The 19,344-nt window shown below is 61.7% G+C and overlaps 1 protein-coding gene across 1 annotated transcript; it reads right to left on the minus strand.

Annotated features, from left to right (window-relative positions):
* Positions 1 to 42: 42 nt before the first annotated feature.
* LRRC56 (leucine rich repeat containing 56) lies at positions 43 to 18,820 on the minus strand. The gene is given in 14 exon segments (XM_045067074.1): positions 43 to 848; positions 1,971 to 2,071; positions 2,285 to 2,427; positions 2,636 to 2,700; positions 2,780 to 2,956; positions 3,332 to 3,515; positions 4,303 to 4,503; positions 4,576 to 4,672; positions 12,388 to 12,448; positions 13,054 to 13,141; positions 16,356 to 16,438; positions 16,441 to 16,542; positions 16,999 to 17,071; positions 18,752 to 18,820. Coding segments are annotated over 12 exon segments (1,638 nt in total). The 5' UTR covers positions 16,532 to 16,542; positions 16,999 to 17,071; positions 18,752 to 18,820; the 3' UTR covers positions 43 to 501.
* Positions 18,821 to 19,344: the final 524 nt, after the last annotated feature.

A 19,344-nucleotide genomic window follows, 5' to 3' on the forward strand; every position in this document is an offset into this window, starting at 1 on the left:
CTGAGGGGGCGGCGCTGGGAGAGAGGCGGGGGAGGCGGGCCGTGCTGGCGGCAGCGTTTATTGAGCCAACGTCGCCTACGAAGTAAAGCGCATTCATGTACACCTGAGAGTCGAGAAGGGTTTGCTTGGTTTTGGGGTACCCTGCCCCATCCCTGCGTGGGCGAGGAACTGCGCAAATGACCCCCCATCCCCCGGGGATGGGAGGCCTGGCCGCACCCTGGCATCTGGAGGGGGCCTGCCAGAGAGCTGGTGGGCCTCCCTGGAAGGAGCCGGCAGCTGGGCCTGTGCTGGGGACCTGCGCTCTCTTAGCCTGGGCTCTTTCTTGTGCCTGCAGCTGGAGATCCCAACTCCCGACTCCCCGCCACCAAGAAGGGTCTCTCCTTCCTCAAGCCCATTACCCATCCCCCAACACCCCCCCCAAGATGCTCTGTGTTCCATGAAGCCAGAGTTCACATGGGGCTCCCACAACCACATTGGGGCTCCTTGGCCCTTGGCAGTACACTAGGGGTGGAACTGGGCTGGGGTGATAGGGTTCAGGTGCGGCAAGCACGGGAGGCCAGGGGGTCTGGCTGCTGGATCTGTTGCTGGCTTTGGGGCTGGACATCCTTGGGCTGGAGGGCTTGGGCCTGAAGTCACCTCCAGGGCTCTCAGAGCTGCCGTCACTGTAGCCAATCCTTGCCCTAGGCCAGGCCTTTGCCCCAGGCCAGGCCCTAAACTACACAGGGCTCTGAGCCTCCGCCTCCCGGACTGCAGGCCAGTGGAGCCCCAGGAGGGGCTGCTAGAATCAGAAGGCATGGGCATCTTGGGGGGAGAGGGTGTCAGGTTATAGCCCAAGGTCCTGGAAGGCTCTGGAGAACAAGGAAAGACAACATGTCAGACAAGGGACCCCACAGGGATCACTAGGTGTGGTGGGGGTCACCACAGGCAAGGTGGCAATGTCCATGTGGCTCCTCCCCCTAGGCCGCCGCCTCCCCCCTTCCATTTCCTCTGCCCCCCTGGGAAGCTGTGTCTCTGCAGCCCTGTGACGGCTGATAGTTGCTGGGGATGCAGAGGCCACAAAACCTGGGTTCTGGTTTTGGGTCACTGGATCCCAGCCCCAAGGGTGTCCCCGGGCCAGGTTCTAAGCCTCTCTATAGAGTGAGCCCTGGCACCTCCCCCTGCCCCCCCAACGCCGGGCAAACTGGATGGAATAGCCATGGTCGCCCTGTGCCTACTTGGACCTGGCCTGGAGTAGGAGGCTCTGGTACCTTTTCTCCCTGAGTCCCCACTGTCCGTCATCACTCCTTCATCAGGCTGCCCTGCCTGTTCTCCCTCAAGCCCCCTCCCCACATAACTGACCGCACTTGACTAGCTGGTCTCAGGGCCCACCCTCTCTGGCCCCTCCCCCCAGGCACCTGCCAGCACATGGAGGCCAGAGGCTCTGTCTGTCGCGTCCCTGTTCCATCCTGGCCCTTTTGATTCCCCACCACAAAGGAGGGCCATTCAGCCAAAGCCCCTGCTTACAAGACCTCTTCCCAGGCGTGCCCACTCCGTTCTACCAGTCAATCCTGACCCTTCTTTTGGGAAGCCTCCACAGGCTTGCGGTCCTTCCTGTGTTTGTCCCACTCAGCCATGGTCTGTCTGGAGCCAGTGTTCTGAGCCCAGCACAGGCCCCGGGAGCAGAGTAAGGGCAGCACCCTCCCACCATAGTCCCCCGGCCCATCTGGTGGCCTCTTTCTGCATTGGCCTGTGCTCTGCTCCCTGCCCAGTGGGCCTGTCCTGGCCACTCATTGTCACCCTGCCCACTTCCGGTCCAGACTCCCCCCTCACACCCCCCGTGACCCCGTGGGCTCAGGGAGGAGGACTTGGGGCTGGAAGCTCTTGAGTGTAAGCAGTGCCCCCCTCAGGAGAGGACTGCCCTGAGTCCCGCTGGGGAAGGGGCCCAAGCTGATGAATGCTGGTGTGGGGCAGTGTGTGGGGTCACTCGATACCTGGGACCGGGCATAGGGTGCCGGAGGGAGTCTTGGGCCTAGACTGGTCCTTCCGTGGGCCACGGGGGGCTACGGCACCTTCCCGCTGGGGCTCCAGGGACCTACCAGGGAGGGGGCTAGAGTGGGGGGAGGGGCCTGCAGCCCTGCCCTTAGAGCCCGTCCCAGATGAGTGTGCCCCTGGGCTGATCCCCCAACCTCAGGCTCCCGTGGCCCGCTCCTCCCGCCCACCTGGTACCAAGGCTTTCCCCGGCCACGACCTCCCACCGCATAGGACACGCGATGGTGGGTCTTGATTGCGGTGGGGGGCTACTCACCGCAGGCGCAGCTCCCTGTAGGCCGGAAGACTAGCCAAGGCCGGGGATTCACTGCTCTCCGCAGGATCGGGCCCTGGGCTGGGGGCACCGGCAGCCGGGTCCTTCAGTCTGGGTGGGCGTAGCTGCTCTGGAACCGGCCAGGCCTGGCGAGAGAGGGGGCTGGCTTGAGGTCACAGCCATCAGGGGGGCTGGGCGGGGAGCCCCCTGAAGACAGAAGGGCTGCTCTGGCTGCTGTAAGAGAGCTGGAGCCTCTGGCCGGCAGTGGCTGTGGGGCAGGGGACTGTCAGGTTGGGATACCGGTCCCCTGCAGATGTCCTGGAGTCCTGACCCAGCTGTGGATAGCAGGCCTACCTGGCACTGGTGCCGACGCTCCCACAGGCCTTTGGTGGGGTTCCCGCAGAGGACTCGACTAGCCCCTGCGGAAGAGGGTGTGGCCAGGTCTGCTTTGGGCTTGAGGGCTACAGGGTCAGCTTCGTGCTGAGATGGGTTCCTTACCATGGGTGAGGTTGCTTGTGTCCCCCTCTGGAGCTGGGTCCTTGGGAAGCAGGCTTTCAGGCAGGGGACCCCCACTGACCAGTACGGAGAGCGGCCATGGCCCGGGGGCCCATGGCTGGGTCTCAGGCAAGGAGAGCTTGGAGCTGAGTCTCTGAATGGGGGCTCCGTGGGGACAATCTGTCCGAGGGTCAAAATCAGAGGTCATGGAAACCCACACCAGCTGGCCAGCCCAAGAGCCCCACCCCCCGCCAGAACTGTCCACAGACCAGGGACCCTGCCACCCAGCATCTCTTGGCTGGAGGTCCGTGCCCCACCAGGTGCTGCTCATGGCCTGGGGCCAAGCGTGCAGGGCTCTGGGAACAAAAGGTGAAGGCCAAGAAGGGATATGAGATGCGGCTCTCCGTCTCTACGAGGCCTAGGGGGGTGCTGGGGGTATAGAGCTCTCTCCCTGGGGATGGTGGGGGCTGGCAACCTCTTCTGGAGCTCAGCCAGGAAGGGGTCCAGGCTGGGTGAGGCAGCCCTTGCCAGAGGGCTGGTGAGAGGCTGCCGTACCCAGCCCAGGGAGTAGGCCGTCCAGGACGCTGCCCGCCTTGATGGCTTCCTTCACCAGGAGCCAGTCCTGGCCCGGCTTCCAGGAGGCCGACTGGCCTGGGTGCGCAGCCGGCACCTCGTCCAGGACCCGCAGCTGGGGGATTCGCTTCCGCACCTCCGTCCGGTAGTTGTAGCCCCGGAGCACCTGCAGGGGGGAGGGTGCGGCAGGCCTGGGTCCGGGGGGCCCTTCAGGCCAGCTCTGGTCTGTGGGGCTTTCTCCAGGCCCTCTGTGGGCAAGGCAGGGGAGCTGAGGGTTGGCGATGCCACCCCACCCTGCCGGGCTGGCCTGGGTCACTCTGAGCCAGCAGGGACTGTGGGGACCCTGGGCTCCCACCCGCATGCAAGCTCACTCTCCAGGCTCACAGCCAGGGCCTAGTGGTGTCCTCTGGCCTGGGGGACTGCCCTGAGCTCAGAGCTGCGGCCCAGCTGGGCAGCCACCTTACATGCCCCCCCCCCGCCCCGCACGGCGCCACGCCTCTCAGGGCAGGAAGCGTGAGCGCCGGGTGTGCATGGGCAGTGCTGGGGGGTGCGACTGTGGAGGTTGTGGTGAGCCCCCAGGTGTGAGTGCATTCCCACTGGGGGCACGCCCAGGCCTGCAGGGGATGGAGAGGGTTCCGCCGGCGTGCCTGCGCACGTGCGCGAGTCCGTGTGCTGTCTGAACAGACCCCACAGGGCTGTTACGGGCTGGGGGCTCTGTGGGGTCTGGTTGGGGCCCAGAGGGTCCCCAGCGATACAAGAGGATGAGCGTTATTATGGTGGGCAAGTTCCAGGGGCAGGCGGGCTGTGCCCTGCAGATGTGCCCTGGGCTTGCCCCTGTTGCCCAGCCTGGATGTGGCCCGTGCTCAGGTGGGCAGAGGGGCCGCTGGGACCGCGGGGGACCCCAGAGTGCCTCCCCCTCCGGTGCACGTGCTGCTGGGGGCCCAGACACACACCTTGTTGGAAGGGCTGGGCCCCGGCCGCAGGCACACCGGGTTGCCCTCCAGGGTGAGTGTGGCCAGCCTCGGGCACAGCCGCAGGTAGCACACCTGCCCCAGGTCCTCCACACTATTGCCCTCCAGGTCCAGCACCTCCAGCTGCTCCAGCAGGCACAGCGGGCTCAGGTCTGAGACGTTGTTGTAGGAGACGTAGAGTTCCTAGGGCGTCAGGGGGCTCAGCCGGGACTTGGCCGGGCACCGTCTCCCCAGCCCAGGGCACCAAAGACCCACCTTCAGGGCCAGGAAGGAGCCAATGCCGTCCAGGTCGGTCAGGCCGCAGCGAGCCAGCCACAGCACCTGCAAGTGGGCCAGGGAAGTGCCCAGGTCTCTGTAGAGGGTAGGGTTGGCTGGTCAGCACTGTCTAGGGCTGGAGGGCCATGTCCGTGTCCATGAAGGCCCTGTGCCACGCCTCATGCCCATCCACCACCCACCCCTGGCTCTCTCCAGGTGCAGGGGTGCCTGTGAGCCGTGGCTCATGTGTGGTACCCTCCAGGCCACGGAAGGGGCCCCTGGAGCCCCTGCCCCCCTGCATTCCCTCTTTGCTGCCACTTCTTGGTCTCAAGCATGGGCTGAATCCGCTTTCTTCTGCCCCTGGAGGGCCTGAGGCTGGTGGTGGGGGGTCGGGGGGTGGTACCTACATTGGACAGCTTGGCTGGGCCCCACCCGCTGCCCATTGCAGTGGGGGTGGGCAAGGCGGCCCCTTCCCCAGTGGGGTCAGCCCAGGAGCTTCTCCCTTCGTCTGTTTGGCCTTTCTTGTGGACGGCTTCCCCACATACAGACCCTCCAGCAGCCAGCTCTGCCCACAGGATCTCCTCCACCCCTGCCACGGCCAGGCCCCTGCCCAAGCCCTGGACTTGTCCTTGCCACCTCGCGCTCCGCTGTGGATGGGCAGGCCAGGGCTCTTTGGGCCCCACCCCTGCCTGTGGGGTCCTCTTGTCCTCAGTGTCCCCTGACAGGGCGCCGGTCCGGTGCTCAGGTCCTTCTGATTGGCTTCTGGGATGGTCTTGATGGCGTTTCTTCTGTGTCTCCCCTGTCCGTGCTCCCTGTTTTCACGCAGGGAGCTCTGCCGCTCAGTGTTGGTCCTCTGAGAACGACCCCCTACCATTGTCTTCTCTGTCCCCTTTACCGGTTGCGGCCTTTCCCTCCGCGTTCTGGGTCATTTCCTCACTCCAGCCTGGCCCCGACGGTGTCTTCTCAAGTTAGCGTCTGAGGAGTCCGATCGCTTTCTGACCCTTTCTCACGCTGCTCTGCTGGTTCTGAAGATACCGAGACGCCCCGTCTTCTGTGGGGCTCACCGTATCGGCTGAAGGAGTCTGGAAGTCCTACGCCCCTCCCTGCCCTGTTGGTGTCCTCCGGGACCCTTCGTTTTGACCTTTCCCTCTCGTGCTGCAGAGCCCCTGGCATTCCGATTATACTATTAATAGCTTCTCGGGCATTCAGGTTGGGAGCCTCGGTGTGGAATCCTGCGGGGAAGAGCTGAGCCACTGGGGGCCCTGGCGTGGGCGGCTCCCCTGCAGGGGCACGAGGGGGTGGGGGGCGGCGCTGGGGGCAGAGCGGACCTGTGCCGGCGCCCACGCTGGCACGTGCCCCACACTGGGGCGGGCTGCATGTCTCCCCGTGTTCCCCGGGGCGCACCCTGCACCCTCGCACGGGACACTTGGCCCTCGCCATTCCCCCGCCCCGCTCAAGTGCCCACGTGACACATGATGACATGCGCAGGGCCCCTCTTCCAGTGCACACGCTCCCCAGGGACGTCTGACCCACTTCCCACCTGACCAGCGTCCCCTAGCCTCCAGGACCCCTTAGTCTGTGCCTCCCAGTTACCGAGACGCCCCGTGTATCCACAGCCTGTTGCCCCAAGTGGATTTTCCTGCTGCCTCTGAACTGGCTGAGATTTGTGTCCAGGGACTTCTTCAAGAGGGTTAATTTGACCCAGTGATTGTCCTTGGTCTCACTCCCTCAGAGCCGCTGGCCGCGCATGCAGGTCCCGGTTCATGCCTCTTTTCCACGGTCCTGTTGTCTGGTTTTGAGTGTCTCTGTGGCGCAGACTCAGGAAGACATCATTCCTCCTCTTCCTGAAGGACGAGGTGGTCTATCTCCTCGGCCGCCTCCGAGAGCCATCCTCACATGGGCGAGTTTGTTCAGTGTACTGCTGGCCGGTTGCTTCCGATGCCTTCTTCCAGTCTGGAGTTGAAAGTCTTCTTTTATGCCCAATGAGTTTTCCTGAGTCTTTGAGCTTCCGTTCTGTTCTGTGGTTTCCAACTCCTTCGGCAGCGGATGCACGGGTCAGGCCCTCCGTCCCACGGGTTCCCCCAGACTCTGTGCACGGATGGAGAGCTGGGCTCGTGGTTGTCATTCCTGTCTCCTGTGCGATCTCCCTTTCTTTTGTAAAGATTGTATTTATTCATTTGACAGACAGAGATCACAAGGAGGCAGAGAGAGATGGGGAAGCAGTCTCCCCGCCGAGCAGAGAGCCCGATGCGGGGCTGGATCCCAGGACCCTGCGGTCATGTGATCATGACCTGAGCTGAAGGCAGAGGCTTCACCCACTGAGCCCCCAGGCGCCCCTGTGCCTCTCGACAAGGCCTCCCGCAGTTTTGCCGTCAAGTCTGTCTTCATGTTTGAGCCGCTGTTATTGTTTTGTTCTGTCTGTGCTGCTGGAGAGTCTGGGCATAAAAGAAGACTTTCAGCCCAGCTGAAAATGGGGAGTCCCCTTTTTATGGAAGATACAGATTGGGGAATAACTAGTAGATGTTGCCTCATCTCACATTAAATAGGAAAATTACCAAATATTTAGAACTACTGACAACAAAGCATTCAAAATCTGTGAACCCTGCCTGAAGGGGTACGTAAAGAGAAAGAGCCTTCCACACATTTACCCAAAAAACAGTGAAAGTGTTACAACGATGAAGCTGGGCCTTTAGCTCCAAGGGCTAGAAAAAGAACACCACCAAACCGCAAAAAGAACAGGAAGAGGAGACATAATGAAGGCCAGGATGAAAGTCGTGACAGCCAGACGGAACGTGGCGACGCTGTCGGAGCCCAGACTGCGTTCTTCCGGACGTTAATGGACGACGACCTCCAGCCTGACGATGGGGAAGAAAGATGACTGACCAGCAGCATCTGAGAGGAGGGGAGTCACCGGCAGAGCAGTAATGAAGAAGCAGGAGCTCCCTGCAAGCAGAGTGCACGCCCACTGTTCTGGAACCAGAGAAAGCAGCACCCGAAGAAGAGGGACACTGGACGCCGGCCTCCCCGGCAACGCTCTGCGTCCTCAGGTCCGGACTGTCTTTGAGAGTAAGTTCTAACGAGCCATCATGGAACAGGCGCTCTCGATCTTGCACAACGATTTCTCATACAAGAAGTTTGGAAATTAGAGCAGCCGGAAAGAGCCAGAAGAGGGGTCGGGCCTTGACGCCGGCGCCAGAGACGCACAACGCTGCGGGCGGGGGGCAAAGGGGCGTCCGTCGCGAATGCGGGCGTGAAAATGCCCAGCGAATCGTAGTTGCATGTTTGGCGATTGAGTGTGCCCCGTGCCCTGGGGGCCTCGAGGTGACTCACCGGTGTCTGACCGTGCTGACGGGGCACAGACACTCACACACACACACACATTCAGGTAAAACGCACACCAACGGTGCCTGCGGCTGTCTTGCTGATACTGAAGACCGTGCTAGAAGGCACGAGGACGAAGCATGCAGGCTGGAAGTGAAAGACGGCCCTCGACGTGCTGATCAGACCCTCACCAAGACAGAGACTCCAACGGAATCAACACACTTTTGAATTAATACGAGCTTGGCAGTTTTACTAAGGAGAAAATGAAGACGCACTATTGCCAGATACAAAGCCCGTTGGGAAACTCAGCCGTGTTTCACTGATTTAAACCATGTGTTCTGGGGGCACCTGGGGGGCTCAGTGGGTTAAGCCTCTGCCTTCAGCTCAGGTCATGTTCTCGGGGTCCTGGGATTGAATCCCGCATCGGGCTCTCTGCTTAGTGGGGAGCCTGCTTCCTCCTCTCTCTCTGCCTGCCTCTCTGCCTACTTGGGATTTCTCTGTGTCAAATAAGTAAAAAAGAAAAATCTTTAAAAAAAAAATGTTTTCCAGGGCGCCTGGGTGGCTCAGTGGGTTGAGCCTCTGCCTTCGGCTCGGGTCAAGATCTCAGGGTCCTGGGATCGAGTCCCGTGTCGGGCTCTCTGCTTGGCGGGGAGCCTGCTTCCTCCTCTCTCTCTGCCTGCCTCTCTGTCTACTGTGATCTCTGCCTGTCAAATCAATAAATAAAATCTTAAAAAAAAATGTTTTCCAAATCAACATAATGTTTCTGTATGCTTGTAAGAGTCAACCAGAAAATGCAGCAGAGACAGGACCTCACTCATGATTATAAAACTACTGTAAATGTCTGGGAATTACTTCATTCTGGTTTAAGGGAACTTTTGCTTCATAGAGTGTGGGTGTCCTGCCCCATTCCAAGTGGCCGTGGGGAAGGTGGGGGGGCGGGTCCTGGTGAGCCCACACCAGTTCCAGTTCCATGGTCCTCCAAGCAGCTGGTGTTCAAGGGTGTGCACATGCCACGGTTCTGCCCAAAGAAACATAGGAAGGATGCCGGGAACCTGCTTGTTCTTACGAGTAGACACAGGAGGTCGCATCCCTGTCACAGGATGAATTGTGTCTCCCCCACCCCCACCGATGTGTGTGTGTTGAAGCCCTAAGCCCCGGCAGCCCAGGATGTGACCCTATTCTGAGCTGCTGTTGTTGCAGATATAGTTCGTTAAGAGGAGCTCACACTCCCTGGGGCTAACAATACATTATATGTTAATTAAAAAAAAAAAAAAAAGAGCTCATACTGGGGTGGGTCCTTATGCTTATTTACCTTATGGTACTGCTGGTGCCATCTGGGTCCTTATGAACAGGAGACCCAGGGTGCATAGACGAGATGGCAGAGACTGGGCTGCGTCTGCACGTCAAGGGAACGTGGAGGCCAGCCAGCAAAGCCCCACAGGAGGACAGGGGAATGAGGTGGGTTCCTGCTCAGCCTCGGAAGGAGCCGTGGCTGTCCACCCCGATCCTGACCTCCGGCCTCTCCGACTGGGCAGGGATGACTCCCGCCGCCAGTTCGTGGGGTTTTGCTCAGCAGAAATCTGACATTCCCCCCCGGCCACTGGCGCAAGGGATGCCTGAGCCTGCGGATGCGTCGGGTCCTGGGAGGGGCATGCAGGAGTCAGACACGGGCTCACTCGCTGTGGGGAGACCGGCTGAATGAACCGAGCCCAAGAGCCAGCGCTGGGCTTCTCATGGGCTCCACGGGGGTCGGGCTTCTCAGCACTGAGAACTGGGTTTGGCCCAGAGCACGGCTGGACCCAGGTTTCTGTGACTCGCCACGGAAATCTAACTGATAACAAGCTTCACAGGCAAGTTGAAAGATGCTCTTAAGCATATAAAAGAACGCAGGAATGGAGAGTGAGAGCATATTTGGGCATGAAGATAGCTTAGCAAATAACCCAAGTTAGCACGTGAATCTTCTGTAATTCCCAAAAGGAACTCCAGACAGAGTCCCGTGTGCGAGACCCAAGATCGGTTCGTAAACTCCAAGTGTGGCACCTGTTCAGGAGCAGCTGGGCTGCTCCGGGGAAAGGAAGCCGAGATGAGGGCATCAGACGCGGATCACTGGACTCAGAGCCCCACCAACGCCAAGCGGGCCTTGGGGCAGGGACAGACCAACAGATGAGACAGAGAGCCAGCAGTCACATCCACTCCTGGGCCCCTTAAAGGGCAGAGTGGCGCCCTAGCCCGCAGGTGAGCGGGGATCGCGGGGCAGAGGGTGTCGGGAAGACAGACCCACTTCACGGCAGCAGGGAAAACGGTCCCAGCCTCACGCCAGGACCGAAGGTGACCTCACAGGTGAGTTGGAGCAAAGACCCGAGAGGAAAAGGCGAGACCATGAAAGTGAGTAAGAGGAAAAGCAGAACGCAGCCCCCTGACTTTGGGGTGGGAAGGAGCTTCTTCAGCAAGACCCTGATCACCAAGCAAAATCGATGCAACAGACCAAAACGAAAGTTTCGGCTCAGATGAAGGTGGGCCCGGGGGGTTCACGGGGGTGGGGAGGCGCCTTGCCGTGTGAAGCCCGGACAGGCCACGCAGGGACCAGGAAGCAGCGAGCGGACGGGCCCCTCCTGAGGGACTGCGGAGCGAGCCCCGATGGCGTCGGTGGGAGACACACACACGGCTCAGTTAACAACTCGTTAGCGGGCGGCAAGCAGTGTTCTCCGAGCCGGCCGGGGCCAAGTTCTCTCTCAGCTTCCACTGGACAGACAGACACTACGTTGAAAGCTGTTTCCTAGTTCTTGATATCCTGCCTGAGATTTGATTTTTGTTTTTTTAAGTAATGGCTGCGCCCACCATGGGACTCGCAGTCTGGACCCCGAGGTCCGGAGCTGTGCCCTCCTCCCCGGGCCAGCCAGGCTTCCCTCCTGCCTGCGATTCCAGCGTCCTGAACGCGGCGGTCACCAGCTAAGTCGTGACGGGAGCTTCCCGGACTGTCAGACTCAATCAGTTTCCGTTTACGGACTTCTGTCCACCTTCAGCCCGTGGACATTAGCAAATGTCCTGTGGCCAAGCCTCAGCATTTGATAACGGAAGGAACCACGAGACTCATCATGTTTCTCACTGTTCTCATCAAGGGACAGAACAGGTTTTCTTGTACTTTATGATCGAATCATTTTTCCTGGAATTGAATTTTCTGTGTTGTCACAAGTGGTGGGTCATACTTCTTAAATCTTCAATCCCTTCTGCTGCTCCTTGTGACCTCCTGCTTTCGTGCTCCCAAAGTACCTTACTCCTCGTTGAGCTAATTTGTACGGCTTCACGAGGAAGGATAAATGCGATTAAGCTGTCAGAACACTGCTTAACCACGCCTGTGGGGCGTCTCCGAGGCCCCGTTTCCAGACGCTCCCACGGCCTCGGTGGGAACGCGCCAGGCCGCCGCTCCCTGACACCCGCTCGCAGCTTCTCTGCTCTGGGGGCCACGCGGTCTTCTGGCTTTCTTTGCTTCCATTTCCAGGCCTTCAGGTGTTTTATTATATTCTTTTCGATGATTTTTTAAAGATTTTACTGACGTAGTTGTTGGAGAGAGGGAGCGAGTAAACACCTGAGCGGGGGGAGCAGCAGAGGCAGAGGGAGAAGCAGGCTCCCCGCTGAGCAGGGAGCCCCATGGGGGATTTGATCCCATGAGCCTGAGATCAGGACCGGAGCTGGAACCAAAAGTCAGACGCCTCACCGACTGAGCCACCCGGGCGCCCCAAATCGGCGGTGTCTTCGTGCGGCCCATTGAACACCCGAAACTGTCTGAGAGTAGCCGGGCTTTGTTCTTTCCAGCCAGTGAGGTAAACAAAAGACATTCATCCTTAGTTTTGAATTTTGTCTTTTAAATTGATTATTAAAGTGCTGTTGGGGCATCTGGGTGGCTCAGCCGTTAAGTGTCTGCCTTCGGCTCAGGTCAGGATCCCGGGGTCCTGGGGTCAAGCCCCGCATCCAGCTCCCTCCTCAGCAGGGGCCTGCTTCTGCCTCTCCTTCTCCCCCTTGTGTTCCCTCTCTCGCTGTGTCTCTGTCAAATAAATAAATAGAATCTTAAAAAAAAAGTGCTATCGTGTTTTACGTGAGGCCGTGCTGGTCTTGCTGGGCACAAGGGCTGACAGGGACCAGCCTGAGCCCCCACAGGCTCCCCGCCCAAGTGGTACAGGGGTGCCTCCAAACCCTGAAGGCGTGGGTGGCATTGGGGCACCCACCAGAGACCTCTTGCTGGCTCAGGACCCTCTGCGGAAGGTCAGGGGCACCTCCCAGGCACCCCACAGTCTGTTGACCTGGGTGGTCGGCCTGACACTGACCACCTGGGCGGCATGGACCTTCACCCAGCTGGGGGCGGGTGACACAAGCTGCATGTATCCAATGCAGTCAGGCTGGAAGTGTGGGCATTAGGGCTGGGAGAGGGACACCGCAGGACACCTAGGAGCCCCTCTGTGGGGACCCTCCGCCCCTGGCCAGAGAGGTACTCACCGCACGGAGCCCAGGCAGCTGCCGTTCAGCTTCAGTTGGCTGAGGTTGGGCAGGTGCACCCCTGTGCGCCATGGGAGGGAGCGGTGGGTGACCAGGCCGCACTCCTGCAACTCCCCTCTCAGCACCCTCCGGAGGCATCCGTGCCCCACCGGGCTGTCCTGGTGCAGCCTCGGCCTCAGGTGGGTGCGGGAGGTATGCCTGAGTGGAGTGGGCCACCCGGAGGCTGAGAGGCCATGGGACTCGCAAGTCTGCTTGGAGCAGGGGAGCCTCATTGGCATGGGTGGGGTCACCACAGCTTGGGTCCTGCCGCTGAGCCACAGGGCCAGCCCCGGGCACCCCAGACCATCGCCTCTGTCAGCTCGCAGCACTGGGTGCCAGAGCACAAGAAGCCTCTGGCTGGTGTCCCCGTGTACCCCAAAGCCCCTGATCCCTTAAAGAGGGGTGCAGGTGGACCCGCGGGGTGTAGGAAGGGTCTGTGGGGTGCAGGGCAGTCTCGTAGGGCACAGGGCAGGTCCGCGGGGTGCAGGGGTACAAAGACCAGAGCCTGGCTGGTCACACTGGGGTGGATGGGCCCTCAGAGAGGAGTCCGAGCTCGCCAGGGCGTGGCGTGGACGGGGGCGTGGTGTGGCCAGGGAGGGCGTGGCGTGGCCAGGGAGGGGCTCTCACCGAAGTTTCCCAGGCTGTTCTCACGAGTGTTGACACACATTTCCAGCATGCTCACCAGTCGAAGGTCATCTACCTGGGCCAGGGCCCGCTGCAGAAATCGATGACGGGTCAGTCGTGGGGACTGGACAGGGGTCACTCCCTCCCCGTGACGTCCCTGCCCTTGGCCATGGGCTGGGACAGGCGGCACACATTTCCCTGCCTCGTCTCTGCTGACCTTAGCCGCAGACGGCGCAGGCTGGTGGGGGATGAGAGCGCGGGGTATGAAAAGAGACAGTACCCGTGCTTGGCGGGGGGCATCTGCAGAGTTGGGCCTGAGGGCCAGTGTCCCCCCGAGACCCAGGGAACGGGCCCCCACATAACAGAGGGTTTAGGACCGGTTTGGGAGGCTGATGTGAGCGCTGCTGGGGCTGAAAAGACAGATGTGGGTGTCGTGCGGCAATGGAGTGTCCCGTGGGGGTGGCCGGATGGCAGAAAACGTGCGTGAGGAACTCGCCACGTAAGGCTCCAGGAGACACAGGGCTCCGAGGGAAGGGAAGGCGCTCGGAGATGTGGGACCGCGGGGCTGGAAGATGAGGTCATCTCCCCATTCCAATCGGCCGGCAGGACGGGTGACCGTGCGGGTCTGTCTTGGGAGCAGGCTGGGTGCTCTGCGCCTGCTACCCCTGCAGAGGCTCTGGGGCTCTCAGGGGAGGCCTCCAGGGAGCTGGTGACCCCGTTTTCAGTGGCTGAGTCGCAGAGAGGTGTGTCCAGACCCCGTCTCAGGCTCTTGGCAGCCGGTGTCACTGGACTCTACCATGTTGAAAAGCAGGTGTGGTGACCTCTGACCTCTGACCAGCGAGCCACGGCCCAGACTGGGGCTCACAGGGACCGTCCGAAACGCCGGTTTTCGGGACCATGTTCTCCAGGTAGGAGCTGGGCAGAGAAGGAAGGAGGCCCCAGGATGGACAGAAGCCATGATAGGGACAGCGATCTATGGTAGAGTGTGTTCCCAGCACGTGGGCCCCCAGACCCCTCCTCAAGGGGGAGAGGCTGGTGAGTCACCCTGCTGTTCCCACCGTGCAGGCTGGCCGTGGGGCCACACTGGGCTTCACGCTTGCCCGAATCCTTCTTCAGATGTGCCCAATGCAAACGTTTTCTCCCAAGATGCTGGGCTCACCTGATGTGTGGTTAATGGGGACTTGGCGGTGTGGAGGCTCGGGGGGTGTGGGGGCAGGTGGACCGTTGCTCACACTTGTCCCTGCTCCCCTGAATTCGAACGGTCGTCTGTTTCTGCCCAGTGATAACACGGACCCCAGAGCAGGTGGCCTTATGCATGCTGGGCTTGGCCCAGGGAGCCCTCAAGTGTGCACCTGGGTTCACCTGCTGCTTCCCCCCAGGTGTTGACCATAAACAGGGCTGCCCCACATGGCCCCCTTAGCCTGGATCCCAGTGGGAACCTGCCGGGCAGACCCCAAGCCTGAGGACAGACACCTCATCGCAGCCAGAACCTGGGCGGTCTGTGGTCAGCGTTGTGTGTCCGCAGATGACAGATACGGAGACGCGCCAGGCCCAGGTGCTGGGGAAGGCCGCCCAAGGGACAGCTGCGGGGGGCCTCGGTGTCAGCAGGGCCCACCTGACGTGCTGTGGGTAGGCGCTGCCCCGAGGATGATGGGGGTGTCCAAGCAGATCTGCGGGAACAGAGTCATGAAGCTGCTTGCACCCCAACTAGCCCGATTCTGTAGGGCTCCCGGGACGTACAAAGCCTTCTGAGCGGCAGGGACATCCCCCACCATCCGTCTGAGGAAGACAGTGACCATACACACTTCTGCAGGGACACCCCCTGTTGGGCACTGTCTTCCACGAACGAGCATAAAATGGAAAGGGAATGAAACAGAGAGTCCAGTGAACCCCAGGAAAGTGCAGCTCCTGGCCTGGCTCCCAGTGTGTGATTCCAGGTGGGTGACAAGGCTTGGTCCCCCTCCAGGTCCAGCTAGGGTGCGGTGGGGCGGCCTGCCCCTACCCGCACCTTGCTCCTGGCACTGCCCGGCACAGCCAGGCTGGACCCTCCCTGTCCTGCTGTCCGGAGAAGGGAGTTCTGTCCCCAGCCAGCTGCTCTGTCCAGCAGATGAGACCCCAGCTCTGTGCATGGGTCAGCCAGTGCCCGGAGTGCCTTCGCAGGTCAGCCAGGTGTCCCCTGTGGCTCCAGGAGGGCCCCTCTAACAAGCCCACCTGTGGTGTCTGAACCAGGCCTCATATGTGCAGAGGGACGGGGATTCCAGAGCTGGCCGGTGCAGGGGTGGGCCTGTCTCTGTCCCACAGCTGAGCAGCTGGTGGGAGGGCCGTCCTGATGGACTCCAAGTTGGATCAAGCCCCTGGGAAGGTAGGGGCCTGTGGGCATGGCTGAAGGGCCGTGCACACAGAGGAGCTGGCTTGGAGCCTGGGGAGGGGGCCCGGCAGGAGTGTCGCTCCCACCTTCCCTGATCAGTGGGATGCTTTTCTGTGAGTCAGCTGGTCAGGAAGGCGGGCAGGGACCTCAGGCAGCCAGGCTCCTTTCTGCCTGCTGGTGAGCATGTCACCTTTGAGTCTCCAGGGACCCCTCCCCGGGCACTGCACCTTCTTACCCTGTGCAAGGGTGGGTGTGGGCCTGAGGGCTGCCTGGGCAGTGCCTGGACCCTGGGCAGTGCCGGACCCGGTGGGACCTGCCGCCTCAGCATGGCCAACAGTGGGTGCGGAGTTGCTCAGAGGGGTGGCTGGGTGGGAACCTAGAGTCAAGAAGGCTCTGCATCTCCCAGTGGGCCACAGGATGGGAGTGGGGGGCAGCAGCAACCCCCCCCCACCAGGTTTGGGAGAAAGCCTTCCCCAGCTGCCCCCGACACAGTCAGTGGGACCCTGGAGCAGCCGCCGCTTCGCCAGCCCGCCCTGGACGGCAGGGGACCTTCTCTTTGCTTGGGTTTTCCTTGACCCCTGGAGGTTTGCCCCTTCTGTGCACCTGGCGCTGTCTGCCGCCCAGCAGCCCACCAGAACGGCGCTACTCCAACAGGGGGCTTCTGGGGTTCACGGAGTGGTTCCTGGCACCAGGAGAACACTTGGGAGTTCCTGCCGAGCTCACGCCCTCGGGCGTCCTGAGTGCCTGGGGGCCATCGGTGTCACCAGGCCCCTGGGGCTGGCCCTGAGGGTGAGGCAGTTCTGGGGACGAAGCGGGGCTGAAAGCCGCCCTCAGTCAGGCAGGGCTCGGTGGGCTGCCGATCGAGCGCAGGCTGGACGTGCCCCAGGCTGCCCCATCGCACCCCTGTGGCCTAAGCCCTCCACCCCTCAGCACTCACCAGCCGGGCAGGCGACAGGGACTCATCGTCCAGCCCCTTGGCACACCTGTCCCTGGGGCGGCCTGGGTCCTTGCTCTGTGGGCGGGGGTCTGCAGGCCTTGCCAGCTCAGCTCCCGCACCGGGACCGTGGCTGCGCTTGGCCGAGGCCCGTGGGCTCTGTCCCAGGCCTGGGCCATTCACATCCAACCTGCGTGGACAGGCAGAGGGCAAAGCCACTAAGCCTTTGCTCTTCCCCCTGGCTGGGACCGCGCGCAGCAAGGCTCTGGGGGCTGCCTGGCTCACCCTGCCTGACTCTGAAGGGGCTCTCACTCACTCGGTCTCAGCCTGCCAGGGGACTCGTGGTGGCCTCACCATTGCCCACTAAGCCTTAGCTCTCACCCACTGGGGTCTGGGCGGGTCACCTCCTTGTGTTTCTACCCATCCTTCAGGGTCCACAGCAGGAACTCCCCTATCTGAGGTCCTGCCCAGGCTGTGCGTCTGAGGGGAGGCCCCAGGTCATGTTCGCCCTGTCAGCTGGGGGCCAGCGGCAAGCCCTTGGCTCAGGCCCTGTGCTGTGTGTCTCCACCAATGATCTCCAGGCCTGGGGGCCCAGGCTCAGGCTCTCAAGCATTCCCCACATCCCTCTGCCCACTGAGCCCCTCACCTGGAGCCAGCTGCCTTTTCCCACCACGGGTCAAACATCCAGACAAGGCAGTAGCATGTGTCTTCGGTGACACCTGCAGGAGAGAGCCATGGTAGCCTCCTGGCCAGGGCATTTGGGACAGGCCAGGCTGAGGCCATAGGGCCAGGTGTGGAGGTGGTCAGGGCTGTCCCTATGGGCACTGGCCCTCAGGTCCTTTGATCATCCTGATGGGGGACCTGGACTGGCTGATGAGGAACAGTCAGGTGGTGACTAATGCCATCCTCTCTCCAAAAGGGGTCCCAGGTCTGTCAGTCTGTACTGTCTCTCACGGGTGGGCCTCCCTGGCACCTTGTCCCTCTGGAGCCCCCTCAGCCCCAGGCTCCAAGGGATGTTGTCCAGTGTGTCCCTGGACACCTGCATGAGGCGTGCCTGGAACTGCCCCTTAAAGGTGCAGATGCCTGGCCTGACCCCTGACCCTGAAGCCATCTCTAGGGTTAGAGCCAGAAGTCTGCCTGGAATGATCTGGGCACTTCCCTCCAACTTGGGTTGAGGCCTCGCTGACCACTGCACCTGTCTTACCCTGCCCTTCCTGGATTTACTTTCCTGAGAAGTTTGACACGTTCTGTTCTTCAGCTTATTCTCTGGAGTAAGCACTGCACCCCAAGACGAGTGGGCCCTCTGCGGGCAGTGTGCTTGCCTGCTGTGTCTGCATGTGTGGAAGGGGGGGCTCTCCCCCACCCGCTGGAGGAATTGGTGGGTGTGGTGGGGGCACAGGCCGGCACTGCTCCTCTCTCAGCCCCCTGGATGCATTAAGCTGTGCCCTCTCGCTCATGCCTGGGGCTGGGAGAGCAGCCAGCGGGGCTTTCGCAGAAGCCTTGGAAGGGGCTGCTGAGCCCTGGGACAAGCTGCCCAGGCTCTGTGTGCCTCAGTGGCCTCATCTGCAAAGTGGTCTGTACCCTGAGGGTCCAAGGAGGTCAAGGCCGTGCAGGTGAGCCCCAACAAACAGACTCACAGGGTTTCCAGGCAGGATTTCTTTCCACAGGTTCCCTCTGCTGTCTGCCTTTCTCCAGCTGGTGAAAAGCCCAAACCTGGCAGAAGGGCCCCCGCCACTGTGCCTCCCGGGAAGCGCTGCCTGCCCTCATCCCAGCCTTGGATGTATAGGCTGGTCAGGCTGTAGTCCCAGGATGCCTCTGGGCATTATCGTGAGCTGAGCGCACTGCCTTCCCTTCTGTGCCTGACAGCGGATCGCTAGAGGTCCTACCCTGCCCCTGCCCCGCGTACTGGTCCTGTCTAGCCCAAGGGTCTTGGGGTCCAAGAAGCCAGGCCTGGGCTGGTAGCCGCAGCTCCCTTGTAAACACTGTCCCCTCCCATTCCTGCCCTGGCTGGAACTGTCTATTCATGGCCCTGCTCCCACCCTGCCCTGCCCCTCTGGGAGCCCCACACACCTCCCCAGCTGGGAACCTGCGGGCCTATGTCCACAGGCTAATGCCAACCCCTGGCCTGGGTCATCAGCTCTCCGGGTCCCCTGCACGACTCCACCCCTTCACCTCAGAGTAGAGGGGCTCAGAGGGCAGGGCCTGGCCCCTCCTAGGTCCCCACTATGGAAACACCCAGAGCAGAGTCTGGGTCCCTGCCTCCCTCCCCCCGCAGGCGCAGGGCCTTGAGCCCTTCGAAGCATGGCTAGGGTTGTGGGCGGGGCCCCTGAAGGACCAGACTGGGCATCTAGGGGTACCACCGGGACGGCCCAAGGCCCATAAGCGTGCTTGGCTCTCACCTGCGGGGTCGGTCCCGGTGCCACCGCCCTGGGCGCCCTCCGCTGCCGGGCGCTCACTCCGACTCGGGGTCGTTCTTCCGGTGGCAGGGTTGCGGGGCCGGGGCGCCATGGCAACGAGGCCGGAGCCTTATTTGAATGCTAAAATATTCATGAGTCCGCGGGAACCTCCGGGCTCGGCCACGCCCCTTAGCAACGGTTGCTAGGGCAGGCCGGCGGGGCGGGGCAGCAGCCTACCCGGTTGGGATCTGGAGGGCTCGGCCCCACGCGGTAGGCGCCCTGTGCGCTGGGCGGGAGCCAGGGGGCGGAGGTGAAAGTCCATCAAGCCGCTGGGGTGGAGGGGTGGGGCGGCGAGGAGGCTGGGGCGCGGACAGGCTAGGGGTCAGCCCCTGCAAAGGCAGTGTCTGGTGCAGAGCAGCGCCCACCTTTCCCGGCTGGGAGGGTCGTCCCTGAGGTCCCGGCCTTCAGAGATGTACACTCGCCTCCCAGTGTGGTCGATGCCAAAACAAAAGGAAGCGCCATGGGAAAGGATCCCCCGAAGAGGAGGGAAACGCAGATCTGGACACCCGGAGGGGAATTTGGAGTGTCCATGCTCC

Source organism: Mustela putorius, unplaced genomic scaffold (assembly GCF_011764305.1).
Source record: "Mustela putorius furo isolate JIRA1106 unplaced genomic scaffold, ASM1176430v1.1 tig00000127_pilon_pilon_pilon, whole genome shotgun sequence".
Classification (NCBI taxonomy): Eukaryota; Metazoa; Chordata; class Mammalia; order Carnivora; family Mustelidae; genus Mustela; species Mustela putorius.